At 39.7% G+C, this 13,199-nt stretch overlaps 1 protein-coding gene across 3 annotated transcripts in view; it reads left to right on the top strand.

Moving 5' to 3' along the window:
- The window catches only part of SEC24B (SEC24 homolog B, COPII coat complex component), an 86,930-nt gene extending 83,633 nt beyond the window's left edge, over window positions 1–3,297 (top strand). For all 3 annotated transcript variants that reach the window (XM_021684527.1, XM_044912898.1, XM_044912897.1), the window contains 2 exons: window positions 1,844–1,947; window positions 2,408–3,297. In XM_021684527.1, the coding sequence (XP_021540202.1) occupies window positions 1,844–1,947; window positions 2,408–2,522 (219 nt within the window). In that variant the 3' untranslated portion in view covers window positions 2,523–3,297. The remainder of the gene's footprint in view (window positions 1–1,843; window positions 1,948–2,407) is intronic.
- Window positions 3,298–13,199: the final 9,902 nt, after the last annotated feature.

The raw sequence follows: 13,199 nt of genomic DNA, 5'->3' as shown, positions 1-13,199 counted from the left end.
CAATGTTTGCAAAGTTCATCCATATTGTAGCATGTATGAATACTTCATTCTTTTTTATTCACTATTGTGAATAGTTTAGTATGAACAATTTATGTGCAAGTGTTTGTGTGAACACGTTTTCAGTTCTCTTGGGTATATAGCTAGGAGTAGAATTGCTGGGTCATATGTTAAGCTCTGTGTTTAACTTTTTGAGGAACTGCCAAACTGTTTTCCAACAACTTTAACGTTTGATTTAAATTATTTTGTTGATAATAAACATAATTTTTTCAATGGGCCTTTACTGTATGTATATTAACCAATACCAAAGAAATATGATTCTGAAAACAGTTCTCTATATTTAAATAATAGGAAAGGCCTACTTTATCGTTGGGTATTATAAATATGTCCTTCCTCCTGAAATTAATTTAAAAGTCAATGTACTTTTTATCACATTCTGCTATTGTTTGATTTTTTTTTTTAATTTGACACGTTAATTCCAGAGTTCAATTCTAAGACTCAGCAAATGAAGTTCATAAGGAAAAGTTTGAAAAGAGGGAATAAAGTCAGCAAAGGGGAAAAGCATATGAAAAAGAAGTTCTAAATAAAATCATAAACTTTATTTTAAACTGTAGTTATTTAAACACTATGATACTGGCATAATAAACATACCAGCAGAACAAAATGGAGGTCAGAAATGGATCTAATTCATGAAAAATAGGATGTGGTAAAGATTGTATTTAAAGAAAAAGAATACTAGAAAAATAATTTTTATTATATTAAAATGGGTAAGGCCTTTGTAAGTTAGTGATGGAAAAGATTAATAAATCTTAAAAAACAAAACATTTCTGTGTGGTAAAATAAAGCAAAAGACAGACAACAAAATCAGAAGATTATCTGTAGTTCAGGACTGAAAAAAAGGCTAATTTTTCTAGTATAAAAAGTTGTCTTACAAATCTTTAAGAAAAAGACACCCTGGTCCCCTCAGAAAAAAAAAGGAAAAGAAAAATGGGCAAAGGATTTGAATAGGCAATTTACAGGGAGGAAATACAGTAGTAGCCATATGAAACAATGTTCAGCCTCACTCATAATTAAGAAAACAAAATAAAATAACAGTAAATAAAGCTTTTCTATTTAATTTTTTTTTTTTTACATACTCTATACCTTGAGTTAGTTTACTATTAATTTGGCTTTGGAAACAACCTCATATAAATTCATACACAAAAATATATATTTTGTAATATATATTTATTTATTAAATTTATAAAATGTATTTATAAAAACATATAAGAATAGACTCTTTAGCTCTTTTAAAAATAATCTTGCATATAGTTTTTAAATTTATTTACGCATCCACACTGTTCTTTAAATTTCCTTGCCCTTAAATTTTTAATTTTTTATTTTGATTCCAGTTAGTTAACATACAGTGTTATATTAATTTCAGATGTACGGTATAGTGATTCAACACTTCCATATATCACCCTGTGCTCATCACAAGTGCACTCCTTAACCCCCATCACCTATTTAACCTCCCCCCACCCTCGCCGCTGGTAACCATCAGTTGTTCTCTATAGTTAAAAGTCTGTTTCTTGGTTTCCCTCCCTCTCTCTCTTTTGCTTGTTTGTTTTGTTTCTTAAATTCCACAGAAGAGTGAAATCATGTGGTATTTGTCTTTCTCTGATTATTTTGCTTAGCATTATACTCTCTAGCTCCATCCATGTTGTTGGAAATGGCAAGATTTCATTCTTTTTTATGGCTGAGTAATATTCGAGTGTGTGGTTTAGTGGGAATGAATCATGATTTAGTTCTAATATTGCTACAGTGTGTGAGAAAGGAAGTAATTTCTGGATTATATTACTTTTACCAGACACATCTTCCAGAGCTAGATACACTTTCATCAGAAAGGGCAAGATCCTTTATAACTTGGCTTAGAGACAACAGACCATTAAGCCCAGTTCTTCACGTGGTAAAGTAAGTACTTCTGTAACTTAATTATGAAATTGTTTTATCCTGTGCAGCCTGTGTGAAATTGCTTGTCTTCAGAGCAAACTTTAAATAGTATTATAAAAATGTATTCTAATGGAAGAATGCTGTTAATTGATTAATATCCCGGGTTCCGGGCGCCTGGGTGGCTCAGTTGGTTAGGCGACTGCCTTCGGCTCAGGTCATGATCCTGGAGGCCCGGGATCGAGTCCCGCATCGGGCTCCCTGCTTGGCGGGGAGTCTGCTTCTCCCTCTGACCCTCCTCCCTCTCATGCTCTCTGTCTCTCATTCTCTCTGTCTCAAATAAATAAATAAAATCTTTAAAAAAAAAAAAAAATCCCGTGTTCCATTTTCCTAAAGCTCCCACGTATTAGTAGTTTTTTTAATGTATAATTACTCTTTATAATAACATGCATTTTTAGATAAATACCCTTTTTTTCTATTTCAGAGATGAGAGTCCTGCCAAAACAGAATTTTTTCAACATTTGATTGAAGACCGAACAGAAGCCGCATTCTCTTATTATGAATTTTTGCTTCACATTCAGCAGCAGATTTGTAAGTGAAGTAGAATAAAGTTTGAATAAGAAGAAAAAGACCCATAGCCTAGGTAAAGCATCATCTGTCAGAGAAGCACATAGGATATTTGAAATGAAGGCATTTGCTGTTACAAGACACAATGCATAGCATAGCACCCTGAGGCTTTGGCAGAAGGTAAAGGGGAAGAAAGAACCTGACAGATTTTCTTCAGCCTGAATTAATGGTAATGATGATGCTCTTTCACCGAGGCTCTTTTGAGTTGGTTTCTACACATTTCCAGTAGCGCAGCAGTACAGTGCTCTGTCCATTGCAAGCCAGCACATTTGTGTAGCTCTGTGGAATGATATGTCATAATGTCAAATTAGATCAGTCCCTTTTTCTGATAATTAATATAACATTTCTGGACTTGAACTCTGACAAGAGATGCCAAAAGGCAGTGGTACCGTGTTACTTGTTTATATGAATTACTTTTTAACAAGGAATGATTTGTATTCATGAATTCAATATTTTCCCTGTAAAAACAGTAGCATTTCAGTACATGAACTATAGAAAAAAATATATATAATGTACATAAATGTTACATTTGTAAAGAAAATGTAAAAATGTAACTACAAAATATGAATTGCTTAAACTGTGCTGCATTGTTGGATGACAACCCTTTTTGTCACAGTTAGAGAATGAGGTTGACTAATGCGTATTATGAATTGAGTCCACAAAAGAAATACAAAACTCTTTGTAATTCTGTTAAATCTTTTATGTGGATTTATTTATGATCAGCCTACTAATTAAAAATATTTTGCTTGACAATATTTGGTGTTTTTTTCTGTGTGGGGAGGGTTGGTGTTACTTTCACATATTGAGTTTACTACTTGAATTTAGTAGTATTTGAATCCATTGGTTTTTATTAGTTTGTGGACATTACCAAGTACTCGTTCTGTTTGTATTCTAAAAAACCAGTGTCACTTTTAAAATACATATGAGTATTGACTAGGTATAATCTTAATTTGTCTTTCTCAGTTAAATTAGGCATTTTTTTCTATACATTCATAGCAAGAAAATTTTCATGACATATGTGACTATTCTATTTAATTGACTGTTAAGATTACCATCTTGAATTTTGAGAGTGATTTTATTCTAATGAAAAAATCTCTTATTTGCTAACAGCATATTTACTATAAAAACTATTAATGATCTGTTAGATTGTGGAGTGGAATTCTGTTTTATAGCTACAGAAGTCCCATCAATTAACTCTGAAAGGAAAAAGGTTCTTGGTGTGTGTAGTGAGTGATTTTTTTTTACTGGTTTTGTGTTTGGTGGCTCTCTTTTCTTTAGATAAAAATAAAAGTACTCTCTCACATTCCTTGATGGAAATGAGAGGTGAAATGACTCACCCTAAATGACATTACGAATTAATGACAGAACTAATAGTAAAAGCCAGATGTTCTCCCCACCCACCACCTCCTCCCATCCCACCCTCACCCCCAGGACTGTACTTGTCTCTACACCACGCTGCCTCCAGCAAGAGTGGACTTACTGAACACTAGGAAGAACTATAGTACTCTTAAGGACAACTAAATACTGTAATTTTTATAGCAAAAAGTATCATGTTTCTATCTTAAGAAAGACAAAAATCTTTGGATATTTTTTTTCATTCAATAAATATTTGTAGGCACTTAATACTTGTCAGACTTTGTTCTAGGCACAAAACTTTCATAGAGGTTACAGTTTTGAGTAATGGGGTGGAGGGCTGCGAAAAGACAATATATGTCAGGCATAATGACTGCTACAAAGAAAAATAAAGCTGGATAAGGGAATCAGGAATGCCATTTTTTATAGTAACTAGGGAAGGCCCTTCTGGAAAGGTGACAGCTGAGCAGAGACGTAAACCCACATGGATATCTGGAAGAAGAGGCATCGAAGTGGTAGGCGAATGTGGAAATTACCTTCAGATTGCTCTTGTTTTCTCTGTACAAAAAGCAGCAGTGTTACCAGCTGAGAAAGGGGAAAAGTAGAAGAGGTTTCAAAAATAGTTGCCCAGGGGAGTGAGCGATTGAATTGACTAGTGGCAAGTAGTAGGATTGTCAGGCAGCACTGAGGACCCATCTTAGGATATGAGTCATGAACTTTAAGTGAAACCATTTAGCTTAGCTGTGCCTCTTTCCTCTAGCCACATTCAACTACGTGGTGGGGATGGTTGGATTTCAGCAGGGTTGGTACCAGGGAATTGAGGACGCATACAAGGGAGGGACCCATTTAAAGGAAAAGCACACAAATGGGGGATGGATAGAGAAAAGGAAGTGGGCTTAGTAGTTTATAGGTCCTGTTGAGGTCAAAGGGCTGTTAGAATATGGACACCAGAAGGAATGAGCTGGAAAGATAAGAAGTGGTGTCAGTGTATGAGATGCTTGAAATTGAGATTTGAAGGAAGTCTAGATTTTGATAATGGCAAGGTGTAGGGTCTGTCTGTGGGAGTGGGTGATTGAGGTGGTGTAAAAGATCACAGGAGGTAAGGAGGCCGAAACTTGAATCCAGGGTTTTAGATGGACCATTCATTTGACTATTAAAATTTCCAGGGGGCGCCTGGGTGGCTCAATCGGTTAAGCGTCTGCCTTCGGCTCAGGCCGTGATCCCAGGGTCCTGGGATCAAGCCCTGCATCGGGCTCCCTGCTCGGTGGGGAATGTGCTTCTCCCTCTCCCACTCCCTCTGCTTGTGTTCCCTCTCTTGCTGTGTCTCTCTCTCTGTCAAATAAATAAATAAAATTTTTAAAAATATAAATAAATAAAATTTCCAAGAAAAATGACAAGTAGTGGTTGTAGAGAGATGGGGACTGTAAATAAGGGAACAGAGGATATTGTCTGGCATAATGGCATGAGCTCAGAGGACCTGGGGTAGGCAAGGAGAAAGGATAATCTGGATGTCCACAAATGAGGAGCTGAGGGGTGCCTACCTGGTTTGAGAAACAGATGCCTCTTGAAAGGTTTGTAAGGAAGTCATGTTCTCAGAACCCAGCCAAGTTTATTAGAAGTGTAGAGAGTGACATCAACAGGAATAGAGACATGATGGGTTAATCCTCATGGGAGATGGAAAATCAGTTCTCTTTACCTCCTCACGGGATGAGTCTCTGGCCACTTGTTTTGTGAAGCAGAGGCTGATGATAGGAACGGGCGTGCTTCCCAGGAGTTCTGTGAGCCCCTTTTGATTGAAGCTGTCATTAAAGTCAGAGGTTCTTACTTTTGTAGTGGGAATGGAAAGAGAATTTCCTGGGAGAGCTTTTTCGATATATACATCTATTCTGCCTCAAATCATATTCACCACCTGGGTAGGAGGTTGACTAGAGAGATGTATTTTTTTTTAATTTTAAAGATTTTATTTATTTGACAGAGAGAGACACAGCGAGAGAGGGAACACAAGCAGGGGGAGTGGGAGAGGGAGTAGCAGGCATCCCGCTGAGCAAGGAGCCTGATGATCATGACCTGAGCCAAAGGCAGACGCTTAACCGACTGAGCCACCCAGGCGCCCCGAGAGATGTATTTTAAAAGAGTATCCCGGGTGATACGAAAAATTTCCTAATCCCCGATTAAAACCATTGTGGAATAGGAACATATAATTTAATCTATAGAGATGTTGTTTACATGCTACTTTTATGGAGTACTTCTATTGAACAAAGCAAGTGTAGTCCACAAATCAGTGGGGAAGGATTCTATTTTTTATTTATATATTAGTGTATATGTGTGTGCAAAAAACTCTTTGAAAGCTGTGGATAGGAATTTATTGTGATCAACTCATGAGGCTATGACATGTATGTATTGATTAGCAACATGTAATACTAAGAAAGCCGTGAGTCCTCTATTAACTTTTGAAGACATTAAAAATGCTTTCAAAGCCAAAAAAAGAAAACTAACAAAGCTGAAAACAACACTGCAGATACTATCTAAGTGGAATCACTGATAAGTGAAAGAAGAGTTCAAGAGAGGAAAAAAGCACTTAAGCTTTGCCGTATGAGACAGAGACCTCCTGAAAAATAAAAGTGGTAGGTAGGCATTTTATGATTCACTCATTTTTTAGCTCTGAATTCAGAGATCGAATCTGTATCAACCAGAAAATTGGGTCTCCTCTTCACTTCTGCCTTATAATACCTACGAGACACGGCACTTGACATAAAACCAGTGGGCAGGAAGGGTATGTGTGCACGGCTTGCGGGAGGAAGGTCCTGTGACTTGGGGACACAGAAGCTATTAATTCATTCCCTTCTGATAGGTCACGAGCTAATCCAAAAGTGAAAGCCATTTCTTTAGTTTCCATTAGTAAACTGCAGAGTTACGTAGATTTTCATGTCCATCTGGAGGCCAAAAAGCATTACTTATTAGTAACCACTAAGTTGTTAAAGATTGCTAAAATTTGTATTCACTCATTTGTGAATAAACCAATGTTATTAGAGTTACTTGAGACTCTACTGCTCTCCTAAGAAACTTGGTTCCCATGCAAGGTTCATAATTTTGCAAAAACTCCCCAAAGTGGAGATACTGCGCCACAGAGAGCCTGTCCGACAACTATCAGAAACCACCCTCCAACCAGGACTCAAGGCATTTCCTTACGAGTGTATCATCACTGTTGGGAGATGTTCATGGTTTTTGCTGCTATTTTTGCTTTTCATATACCTTTATTTTAGTTTGGTAGCCATGTAGGTTGTTGATAAATTTGATTAGTGTGTAGTGATGTCTATATATTTATTTTTACACTCTAATTTTCTAGTTTTCTATAACTACATTTTTAAGTATATTTTTGGTACACAATAGACATAAAATGATTATACTGTCATTGCTAAGACAGAAATATGTATAACCTACACCTCTACCTAGCTTGCAACACTTTATTGATGATACGGCTAGTATATATGTGCTACTTTAAATAATTGGTAAATGGAAGGAGAGTAAGCGCAATATAATAGGTTCTTTTAAAATTAATAGCCTGTGGCTTTATAATATTAAATCACATGCTTAAGCTTATCTTTTCTTTAGAAAGAAATAATATGAAATCCTCGTATGTTCCTCTCAATTCTTTATTACATAGAAAGTTACTTTAAGGCACAATTGTATCTTGGTTTTTTAGTACTTATCCCACCTCACATGACTCTGAGTCCTTATCCCAGGACAGGCTATGTAACAGGAACACATTTATCTAATTAAATAACTGGAAAACTGATTTGCCTTTCTTACAATGGAGTCATTTCACAATGACCCATGAGAAAGCCATAGAACACTGTACCAGCTTGGAAAGCCACTTCCGTTTTTTTATGGCATTTTTTTTCTGTATTCCAGTTTCTTTCAAATCTCTTGCTCCTTCGGGACTTACGTCCTATGACTTGCATAGGAACAATAGGAAATGCCTGTTACCTATTGAAAGTTGAGTAGTCTGAAGATACTGTGCCCCTAGACTATCTCCTATTAATTATCAGAAACTGATAAGTAATTATTTGCTGAGTCGAGAAATAACAGGCAGAAATGAAGGAATAAGTTGTGAAGCAAGAAGGGTCAAAGCTTGAAGCGGCGTTCTTTAATAACTAGGATCCAGAGGTCTGTGTCCCCAAGCAATAAGGGGTCTGAAAGGGTGTTTTTCCCCAAAATGTAGTGAAGCTAAATTGTCTTTGTAGAACTTAACGGCAACTTTTGGGTCATCCTCAGGGAAGGAATGGGAACAAAATTGGACTGGAGAATGGGTGGGAACCAGGAGGAGAACTCTGAAAGGGAAAGAAGACTGATGGTACGTCATAGGAGCTGCCCTTGATGTTCACGTCCAGGCTTTGCACATGCTGCTCCCCTTACTTGGAAAACCTAGTTTAGATCCCTGCCCCGTGAGTCCCCAGCCCTCGTTCTGCTGTCTCTGTCATAGGCCCCGTCATACCGTGTTGTCCTCAACGTCCCCCTTAAACGAAGGCAGCTGTGTTGTCTGAGCGCCCACGCACCCCCTCCAGGCCTGGCACATCGTAGGCATGCGGTAAGTATGGAATCAGTGTTAAATGATTCCACCTTGGAGATGAAATGAGTTGAAAACCTGGAAACAAAAGTAAAGAAACAAGTGTCTGGGAGAAAGAGGAAACCTACTACACAATGCTAGGTAGAAATGGAAGGCAAGTCTGCGAGAGAGAATGGGCGTCGTGCCAGGAGGAGGGTGCAAGCCCCATGAAAATTCAGGAGGGCTCCACCTCTGAGGTTTCCGGAGGCTCAGTGGGCTGGAGCTTGTTGCCAGATTCCCTCCAAAATGGAAGACAAGTGTCACCTTCCACAACACCATGTACAGCACTTGAGGTGTTGGGGGCTCTTGGAAGCGACATAACCTACACTTCAGGGCGCTGCTCTGACCCATTTACCAAGTAACTGGTAAGGCCGAGTGTCCGCACTCAGAGCAGGAAATGCCTCCACGCCAACGCAGGCTGCCGTGCAAGCCGTGCAAGCCGCTCTGCCGCTTCAGCTGGATTGACCTGCAGAGCCCACTGGAGTGTCTACGGCGAATACAAATGCCATGCGCAGGCTCAGGGGGGAATTACCTCTCGAGGGCTTGGGAGCAGCTGTATCTTCCGCAAAAAAAAATTTTTTTTTCTCTTTTTGAGAACAGCTCCTAGATTGCTGCCGGGCTGTCTACTGCCAGAGACCCAGTGCCCCTGTGATCCCAGCTGACCAGGGTGAACTGGGCAGCAAGGCTGGCATGCCCGGCTGCAGTCTGCTGTTAAAGGCAGAGCTTGTGTAAGGCACCAGGCTCCGCTGGTGCTGGTAGGTGGCGTGCGCAGGTGGCTCAGACTCAGGGCGGCTGGTCCTGTGGCATTGCGGCTGGCCCTCACTTCCCAGCTAGGGCCACAGGAGGTATTTCCCTAGGGCCGTTTAACCAAGGAAGAAAAAAATCAGAACCTGGCCCCAACTGGACAGCTATAGTGCTCGTCTAGTGGTGAAGGGAAATCTTCTTTGTGGGCAGATTTCAAGCTGTGCATTTGTCTACACTGAGATGGCCAGGAGATGCAGGTCTAGACAGCTTCCCAGGCAGTAGCTATTGGCTAGTTAAATGGTAAGGGACTTGGAAGGAACAAGGTTGGAAATTGATGACAAATAGGTTTGGAGAACAGATATGTGGATAGACTTCACACAGAGTGAGAAGATATTTGTATCCATCCCATATGAATGTACACCAAAGGGCATCTGCAGCAAAAATTGTCCCCCTCAATCAGGTGAACAAAGTGACCCATCTGTGAATGTCAGCCTTTTCCTTAACCACCCCAGTATTTGGCTCAGTGGCCCATGTGCAAAGTTGCCCTACCTGCGAGAACAGAAGCGATGTGTGGGCTAAATAAATGGCTACCACTACTGTATTCCTAACCTGTTTTCAGCTGAGACCTACTTTGATTTCTCAGTGTGGCATCATTTCTTGGGAAACAAAGCCACCAGCCACTAGCAAGATGATGACACTGGACCTTTCCGTCATGGAGTAATTTGTCATCGATAGAATAGATACATACCCTGAGTATGGCTTTGCCTGCCCTGCCTGCAGTGTTTCTGTCTACACCACCGTCTGTGGGCTTACGGAGGGCCTTCATCATTACCATGGGACCTCCACAGCATTGCCTCTGATCAGATAACCCATCCCATGGCAAAAGAAGTATGGCAACGAGAATTCACTGGTCTTCCACGACCTGTCACCTCAGAGAGCAGTTGGCCTGATAGAAAAGTGGACTGCCCTACCAAAGACTCAGTTACAGGGACTGCCGGTGTACTGTCGCACAAGACGTAGTATATGCTTTACGTCTGCAACCCAGATTTTTCTCTCATAGCCAGAACACACAGCTCTGAGAGTCGAGATTGGAAGTGAGTGCATTGCCTCTTAGCCTATTCACAAAATTTTGGGGTCTTCGTTCCCAAAGGCAAGATACTCCCACTGGGGGGGACACAATAATGTCCCCACTGAATTGAAAGTTAGGATTACCATCTGGCCATTTTGGTTTCTTATACCAACAGCCAGAAGGGGACCGATTCTGACTGTGATGAGGAACAAATTTGCTGCTATATAATGGGGCAGGGAGGACTATATCTGGGACCTTTAGGATTTTCCAGAGTGCCTCTTAATATTTCTATGTTCAATTCTAGAAGTTAATGTAATATTACAGGAACTTGTTTAAAAAAAGGGTGAAGGGGCACCTGGGTGGCTCAGTCGTTAAGCATCTGCCTTCGGCTCCGGTAATGATCCCGGGGTCCTGGGATCAAGCCCTGCGTTGGGCTCCCTGCTCAGCGGGGAAGCCTGCTTCTCCCTCTCCCATTCCCCCTGCTTGTGTTCCCTCTCTCGCTGTGTCTCTCTCTATCAAATAAATAAATAAAAACTTTAAAAAAAAAAAAAAGGGTGAGGAGGTCATTGATGACCCAAACTCTTCAGACGTTAAGGTATCTGTCTCCCACTAGGTAAAGAATGCCAGCTAGCATTCTAAACTGTGCTGAGTAGAAATTGGAAAATGATCTGAGAGGTATAGTGCAAACAAACTTGACAGTGAAAAAGAACTCAGTTCTAGCCCTGGATCTGTCACATTATATTAGAACAACTATAGTGGAAAAAATAGGGTTTGAGAGCCAAACAGAACAAAATTTGAATTCTAGTCTCTCTGGTAGCTGTGTGACAGGGCAAGTCCCGGAACTTTTCTGAGCCTTGTCATCCCTACTAGAGATAATTCTGTGCTAAGAATCTTGTGAGAATTATATGGTACGAATGTGTAAAGTTTCTTGTGTAACACCTGGACATAGTAGATAGCGTTAACCCTTGAACAATAGTGGGTTTGAACTGTGTGAGTCCGTTTATATGCGTATTTTTTTTTCTTTTTCTTCTTCTTCTTTTTTTTACTTTTATAAAATCAAGTTTTTAGTTCCTTTAAGTTCCTTTTTTTTTCAAATTTTTATTTAAATTCTAGTTAGTTAATATATAGTATAATATTGGTTTCAGAAGTAGAATTTAGTGATTCATCACATACAACACCTAGTGCTCATCACAAGTGCCCTCTGTAATCCCCATCATCCATTTAGCCCATCCCCCACCCACCTCCCTCCAGCAACCCTCAGTTTGTTCGCTATATATAAGAGTCTCTTATGGTTTGTCTCCTTCTCTCTTTTTTTTCCCCTTCCCCTGCGTTCATCTGTTTTGTTTCTTAAATTCCACATAATGAATGAAATCATATGTCACGTGTCTTTCTCTGACTGACTTATTTCACTTAGCATAATACACTCTAGTTCCATCCATGTCATTGCAAATGGCAAGATTTCATTCTTTTTGATGCTGCAGAATATTCCAGTGTGTGTGTGGGGGGGGGTGTGTACACACCACCTCTTCTTTATCCATTCATCAGTCGATGGACATTTGGACTCTTTCCATAATTTGGCTATTATTGATAATGCTGCTATAAACATCAGGGTGCATGTATCCCTCTGAATTAGTATTTTTTGTATCCTTTGGGTAAATACCTAGTAGTACAATTGCTAGGTCCTAGGGTAGTTCTATTTTTAACTTTTAGAGGAACGTCCATACTGTTTTCCACAGTGGCTGCACCAGCTTACATTCCCACCAGCAGTGTAAGAGGGTCCCCTTTCTCCACATTCTTACCAGCATCTGTTGTTCCCTGTGTTGTTAATTTTAGCCATTCTGACAGGGGTGAGAGCTGGTATCTCATCATGGTTTTGATTTGTTTTTCCCTGATGGTGAGTGATGCCGAGCATCTTTTCATGTGTCTGTTGGCCATCTGGACGTCTTCCTTGGAAAAATGTCTGTTCGTATCTTCTGCCCATTTCTTAACTGGATTATTTGTAGGTTTTTTGGGTGTTGAGTTTGAGAAGTTCTTTATAGATTTTGGATACTAACCGTTTATCAGATAGGTCATTTGCAAATATCTTATCCCATCCCAGGGGTTGCCTTTTAGTTTTGTTGAGTGTTTCTTCCGCTGTGCAGAAGCTTTTTATCCTGATGAAGTCTCAATAGTTCATTTTCGCTTTTGTTTCCCTTGCCTCTGGAGATGTGTCTAGCAGGAAGTTGCTGCAGTCGAAGCCAAAGAGGTTGCTGCCTATGTTCTCCTCTAGGATTTTGATGGATTCCTGCCTCACATTTAGGCCTTTCATCCATTTTGAATTTATTTTTGTGTATGGTGTAAGAAAGTGATCTAGTTTCATTCATTGGTGCATTTGTAAATGGTATTGATTCCTTCATTTTCTGCTTCTTCATTATTGGGATATAGAAATACAACAGATTTCTGTTCATTCATTTTATATCCTACGACTTTGTTGAATTCGTGTATCAGTTCTAGCAACTTTGTGTTGGAGTCTTGGATTTTTCTACATAGAATATCATGTCATCTGCGATAGTGAAAGTTTGACTTCTTCCTTGCCAATTTAAATTTTTTTTAAATATTTTATTTATTTATTTGACAGAGAGAGACACAGTGAGAGAAGGAACACAAGCAGGGGGAGTGGGAGAAGGAGAAGCAGGCTTCCCAGTGAGCAAGGAGCCCGATGCGGGGCTCGATCCCAGGACCCTGGGATCAGGACCTGAGCTGAAGGCAGACGCTTAACCAACTGGGCCACCCAGGCGCCCCTTTCCTTGACAGTTTAGATGCCTTTTATTTCTTTTTGTTGTCTGATTACTGAGGCAAAGACTTCTAGTACTACGTTAAATACCAGTGATGAGAGTG

Source organism: Neomonachus schauinslandi, chromosome 2, assembly GCF_002201575.2.
Source record: "Neomonachus schauinslandi chromosome 2, ASM220157v2, whole genome shotgun sequence".
Lineage (NCBI taxonomy): Eukaryota > Metazoa > Chordata > Mammalia > Carnivora > Phocidae > Neomonachus > Neomonachus schauinslandi.
This window is presented reverse-complemented; position numbering and strand designations above follow the sequence as displayed.